Source organism: Balaenoptera ricei, chromosome 2 (assembly GCF_028023285.1).
Source record: "Balaenoptera ricei isolate mBalRic1 chromosome 2, mBalRic1.hap2, whole genome shotgun sequence".
Classification (NCBI taxonomy): Eukaryota; Metazoa; Chordata; class Mammalia; order Artiodactyla; family Balaenopteridae; genus Balaenoptera; species Balaenoptera ricei.
In genome coordinates this window covers 59,110,541-59,116,540 of record NC_082640.1, presented here as the reverse complement: position 1 = coordinate 59,116,540, position 6,000 = coordinate 59,110,541, and the positions used below count along the sequence as shown (strand labels likewise).

At 48.9% G+C, this 6,000-nt stretch overlaps 1 protein-coding gene across 6 annotated transcripts in view; it reads left to right on the top strand.

Annotated features, from left to right (window-relative positions):
• Positions 1-1,368: 1,368 nt before the first annotated feature.
• Positions 1,369-6,000, top strand: part of TBC1D2B (TBC1 domain family member 2B) — an 87,519-nt gene continuing 82,887 nt past the window's right edge. For all 6 annotated transcript variants that reach the window (XR_009500756.1, XR_009500757.1, XM_059912649.1 and 3 more), the window contains exon 1: positions 1,369-1,739. Coding sequence is in view for 4 of the 6 variants with exons in the window: in XM_059912649.1 (XP_059768632.1) it covers positions 1,383-1,739 (357 nt within the window). In the remaining 2 variants the exon portion in view is untranslated. The remainder of the gene's footprint in view (positions 1,740-6,000) is intronic.

The window sequence follows — 6,000 nt, the reverse complement described above, 5'->3', positions numbered from 1 at the left end:
TGATTAGTGGCAGAGCTAGGAGACAAATTCCATCAGTCTGCACTCAAAGAGAACCATAGGGCACTAAGGTAGAGGCGTCCTTGCTGTGGCCAGCCAGCCAGATTCTTGACGGGTCCTGGGGAAAGGGGTGGTCATGTGGCAGCTAACATAGAGCCCGTTGCTGGTTGGCTGGCGGGGTAAGCTCACTCTTGCTACCTGTCTCCAAGTAAGCAGTCTAATTTGGTATCCCTGTCCATTTCAGAAAGCTCGATTTTCCACCTGCGTCTGTTAGTGTGTCTGTGTAAAAACATGCAAAACAAAGATGAGATATTGTTTTGATTTGGCCCTTTCACAAACATAGCTATGACCTTCCTTTTTTCTTCAAGTAAAGTGAAATTTGTACTCGTTTCTCCCCCACATCTTTCCATGGCTCATTCCCTCACATCATCCAGGTCTCTGCTCCATGTCACCTCCTCAGAGGGGTCCCCCTGACCCTCTGGAACGTAGCCTGCCACTCCTGCCCTACATGCCCCCATCCTCTTACTTTGCTTTTTTGTGAAACAATGGCACTTGCCTCTTGAAGTTATTGTGAGAATTCAAATGAGTTAATATATTAAGCACTGGTAAGTAATACATGCTATTTAAGTGGTAGTCCTTTTTAAAATTTCATCACAGCGTGTATACAACACAGTATATATTTATCTGTCTTCTTTATGTAGTTTGTATTATCTCTCTCCCTTACTACTAGACTATTATCTCCATGAGGGCAGGTAAATGATTGGCTTGTTCACTGCTGTGTCCTCCAGTGTCTGGAACTGTACCTGGCACATAGAAGGAGTTCAGTAAATATTTGTTGAAATCGGTGAGGTCTGGAGAGGTGGGAAGTGCTTTGGCTTTCATTCACGCATTCTATAAACATTTACTGAGCACCCACTCAGCGCCAAGCAATAGGCTCTCTCATTTTTGTAATACTAGCCTGTGAATCTGGCAGGGCAAAGATTTAAAAATAAAGTTTTGTACTGAGGTATAATTTACATAGAGTGAAATGTACAGTTTTAAGGGGACCCCTGATGAATTTTGAGAAACGCGTGTTCCAAGTAACCCACACTCCCGTAAAGAAATAGAACAATGTTTCAGCCCGGCAGCGCGAGGTTTTGAGCCCCAGGTTACACAAAGGAACAGAGGGCAGGGGCGACTCTTCCGGACCAGGTTCTGGGGCGCCCGCGGGGCCGCTCCGGGTGCGGGCGGGCGCTCCCGGGGGCGGGCGGGGGCGGGACTACAAGTCCCAGGCTGCTTTGCGCGCCCGCCAGCCGTGCGGAGCGGCGGGGTTGAAGGGAGGGGGCTCAGCGGCGGCGCCGAGGCGCTGGGGGCTGCGGCGCTGGCGGTTGGAGCGCGGGCGGGCGATGCTGGGGCCCGGGGCCCGGGCGGAGGAGGGTAGCATTGGCGAGGGCGCGGCCCCGGGGGCCGCGGCGGAGCCTGGGGCAGGGCCGGGGCGGGAGCCAGCGCGGCTGTGCGGCTACCTGCAGAAGCTGTCGGGCAAGGGCCCGCTGCGCGGCTACCGCAGCCGCTGGTTCGTGTTCGACGCGCGCCGTTGCTACCTCTACTATTTCAAGAACCCGCAGGACGCGCTGCCCCTCGGCCACCTGGACATCGCGGACGCCTGCTTCAGCTACACGGGCCCCGACGAGGCGGCCGAGCCCGGCGCGGAGCCGCCCGCTCACTTCCAGGTGCACAGCGCGGGAGCCGTCACGGTGCTCAAGGTGGGACAGCGCGCCCCGCAGCCCCGCACCTGCCTCCCGGGAACCCGCCCACACGCCCTTACCCTGCTCCCCCTGCCTAGCCTCTGGGGCTGCCCCCAATGCCCAGCTCAGCCTAGCTCCTCTGACCATCGAACTTTTTGCATACCCTCCTTTCTCTAAAGCCCTTCTGCCTTTCTTTCCCCACTTCTTTCTCAGACTCTGTCCCCGTCCCCATCTCAAGCCCTTTACCTGGGTTTAGGCGAGAGTGGCTGGGGGCTACTCAATCCCTTGACCCGTTATCTCCCTCTGTGCCTTGCCTCGGGCCCTTCTCTGTACACCTCCCTTCCCCTCCCCACCCCTGTCCTGTGGATGTTCTGTGTAACCCTCCCAGGCATTCATTACTGTAGGCTTCCTGCCCTTGGGTAAGTTATTACCCTCTTCAGCTGCCTCTTCTGTAAAATGGGGATAGCAGTAGTATCTACTTCGTGGGGGTGTTGGAATTACATGAAATATACTCTAACCTCTCCTAAGTGTTACTGCATTCACGGCTATAGACCGAGAGAGTCAGAGTTGGCAGGGCCCTTAAAGATAATCCACTGCAGTCTCCTCCAGAGTGGGCAGAGACACTCCAGCTAAGGTCACACAGACAGTAAGTAGCAGAGCCTGTTTGCTTGCTCTGTATTTTGGCTGGGAGAGGAGGGAAAGGTTTGCTTCAGCCAGTCCTGCCTTGCCCATTTGAGGCTTCCTTAATCTTTTTTCTACACAGTGTTTAGAAGCATGGGACTAGAGTCAGAAGTCCTGATCCTGGTGCTGAGAAGCCTTCCCTGCCCCTGGGGGGTCCCATCATCTCCTAGGGGCCCTCCTGCTTCCGGCACCTGGCCGTCTGGGCCCTGGCCTGGAGTCGGGTCTCTCTCCCAGCCTCCTTCCCTGCCTGGTTCCTGTGAGCCTCCACCCTCACTCCGCTCTCTCGCTTCTCTTCCGTATTACAAGCTGGGCTTTCTCCAGAGCAGCAGGGCTGGGCTGGGATGTATGAAAACTCTGCAAAGCTGGCCAAGTGGAGAGCAGAGTGGGCTGAGCCTGACGCCCTTGGCCTTGTGAGCACAGGGCTGTTCCCAGGATCTCCGAAGCCAGCAACAGTTGGAGTTGCTCCCCAGGTCGTTTTTAGAGCTTTGTCAGCTCAGTTCTTGCTGTTTCAGGCAGAGTCTGATTACTGTGTTCTTTTAGGCTCTTCCATCCCTTCTTTAAGTGGGTGCAGACAACCTTTTTCTCCAAAGGAAGCCAAGCAGAGTTGCAGTTCAACTCGGGCTTACTTAGAAAGCATTTGTATAAACTTGGGCCTGATCTGAGCGCGTACACAGGGACTTTTGCCAAAGAAAGGCTTGTCCTCACTGTATATATGGACTGTCCTTGTGTACAGCTGAATTTCCTGTGGAATTGTTTGTTAAAACAGAAAATAGAGCATCCTGTTTCAGATTTTCTCAAATGACTTTGGAGCCCTCCATCAGGTTTTTTCATGAAAATTTTTTCAGTGATGGAGGTATCTACATAAGTGGGGCTACAAGATGCAGTGTCAGGAGTGTGGCTTTAGAGTTGAATTGACTTGAACTTGTGACCTGAATCTGCCACTCACATGTGTTGAGCAAATTATACCACCTCTCTGTCCCAGTTTCCTCTTCAGTCTAATGGGAATCTTACCTTCCTCATTGGTTAGTTTTGAGAATTCTGGAAAATAGCTGGCACAGAGTAGGCACTACATGGCAGCCATATGAAACAGCCAGTCGTGTCTTTGGCCAATTATGTAGCACATTCATATAATGGAATATTATGCAGCAGTGAACATAAAGGAATGAGAGCTATAGGTGTCAACATGGATGACTCTCATAAACATAAAATTGAGAAAGAAAAACAAAGTTACACGTTGATTGCATACAGAGGTACCATGTATGTAAAGACTAAGAAGATCATGCAAACGCATATGCTGCATGGGGAGTGGGAGAGCTGTGTGGGCGTGATGAGCCCTGGATTCAGGATGGTGGTTCCCACTTGGGGAGAGAGGGGAGCGTGAGTGGGAATGGGTGCCCAGGGGGGTTCTAGTGTCTTTGCAGTGTTTTATTTCTAGCACTGGGTGGTGTTTGTTATATTATTCTATCTTTTTGTATGTTCAGAATATTTCTTTAAAAAAAAAAGGAAATTGATTTTCATGTAGGTTACTGACTATGGAATATTTTGGTATGTAAAGTTGAATTAGTCACAGAATAAGACAGCATGCCCGAGACAAAGGGTTTGCTTTATAAAAACAATGGAAATGGAAACACAGGCAAGGCTTTTCAAAGGAAGGGAGCAGTCAAAATGTAAGGTTTCAGAGTAGGGGTGTGTTTTAGGAAGGATTTTTAAAATTTTAATTTAAATTTAAATTTTTTAATTTCTAAAAAATTTATTTTATTTATTTTATTTTTGGCTGCGTTGTGTCTTCGTTGTTGCGTGGGGGCTTTCTCTAGTTGCGGCGAGTGGGGGATACTCTTCGTTGCGGTGCGCGGGCTTCTCATTGTGGTGGCTTCTCTTGTCGCTGAGTACGGGCTCTAGGTGCGCGGGCTTCAGTAGTTGTGGTGTGTGGGCTCAGTAGTCGTGACTTGCGGGCTCTAGAGCGCAGGCTCAGTAGTTGTGGCGCACAGGCTTAGTTGCTCTGAGGCATGTGGGATCTTCCTGGACCAGGGCTCGAACCCGTGTCCCCTGCATTGGCAGGCGGATTCTTATCCACTGCGCCACCAGGGAAGCCCCAAGAAGGATGAATTTTATTGTACAGTAATTCCTTCTGAATTGTGGGAGTAAAAATTTTATGGTGGTAAAAGTGGAAATTAGCAATTTATCTTCCTTTTCACCTTTCAGATCTAAGAACTGACTCCCATAAGCTTGAATGCTTCCCTTTAGGGCTGCTTAGCGGTAGGGCAGACCCTGATTTCTAAGGGGGATTGTAGGTTAGTGAGGATTAAACCCTGCTCAAGCTTCAGCTAGTTGTATATAATTTTATAGATACCATTTCTTTTGACGGGTTAAAAAGAAAAAAAAAATCAGCAATTTGCTTATTGTGTTATCATATGGTTCTTATTTTAAAGTGACTTTCTGCCTTCTCTGGAGGAGCTGTGGTTTTGTTGAAGTTTTCCAAAATGTTTTACTGCTTGAGTCTTAATGAAAGCTGATATTGGAATTTCTTGGTAAAATTTTCTATTCATAAACTCAGGGATGTAGGCCTTATTTTACAGATGAGGGAATGGAGGCCGGAGAGGGGATGTGATTTGTCTGAGATCTTGAAGATAGACTCAGATGCTCTTGGCTAGTAGAGACTCTGGGAACAGTGAGTGTCCAAAATGCCAAGTGTCTAATTCTATTATCAGTTTTGACAAGTCTTCCTTTTTTTTTTTTTTTCCACTTTGGATTTCAGTGGTTTGGGATTAGATAAGATGTAGTGGTTTTTCCCTTACTGCATTTGATTTCTGTCCTTTTCATGCAGAATGAAAGCACCAGGAACATTTTACCTACCGATGCTTTACCAGGATGTATGGTAACTGTTACTAGACATTTGGAAACTGCTACAACAGACAGAAACTGATGCTTCCTGTGTGTGTGTGTGTGTGTGTGTGTGTGTGTGTGTGTGTGTAGAGGTGCTGGAGGCTTCTCACTGAGCTTTCCTGGGATCTGAGGCACAGGAAACCGTTCTGGAGTGAGCTGGCACTTAGGGAAGAGAGAGCATGTGACTGACTGGGGGTAAAGCTTGAATGACCCTGCTCTGCCAGATCTCCACAGTCCCCGGAGCAAGGAGCGTCATCAGACTGTCAGCAGATGCACTCCGCTCCCTCTCCTCCCTTTCTTGAAGGCATATGGTGCACAAATGGACATGTGTGTTGGTTTCTGAGTCGCACGTCACGGAACAATCATGCATCCCTATTCTTAACCCACTTTTGTGGGAAGGATGCACATTCTCTGGTGTTGAAACTGCTCTCAGCTTAATGACAAACATTTGCTAGCTTGGGTAATCATAGTGTGTGCAGTACAAAATAGATGTGGTGAACCAGCCTTCTTGGCTAAATGGTTCTGCTAAGCTGTTCTTCCCTGGGGCGTCCGCTCAGGGGTCTTGAAATGTTATTTAAATCTTTTATCGAGACATGACTTTCCATGGATTTTTCATGGTTTCCCAATGAGTAAGTTCCTTAAAGGCAGGTATAGTCTCACAGGTGTGATGTCGCAGTGGCTTTCTGTCTCCCACTGTCTGTCACACAGGCCTCAT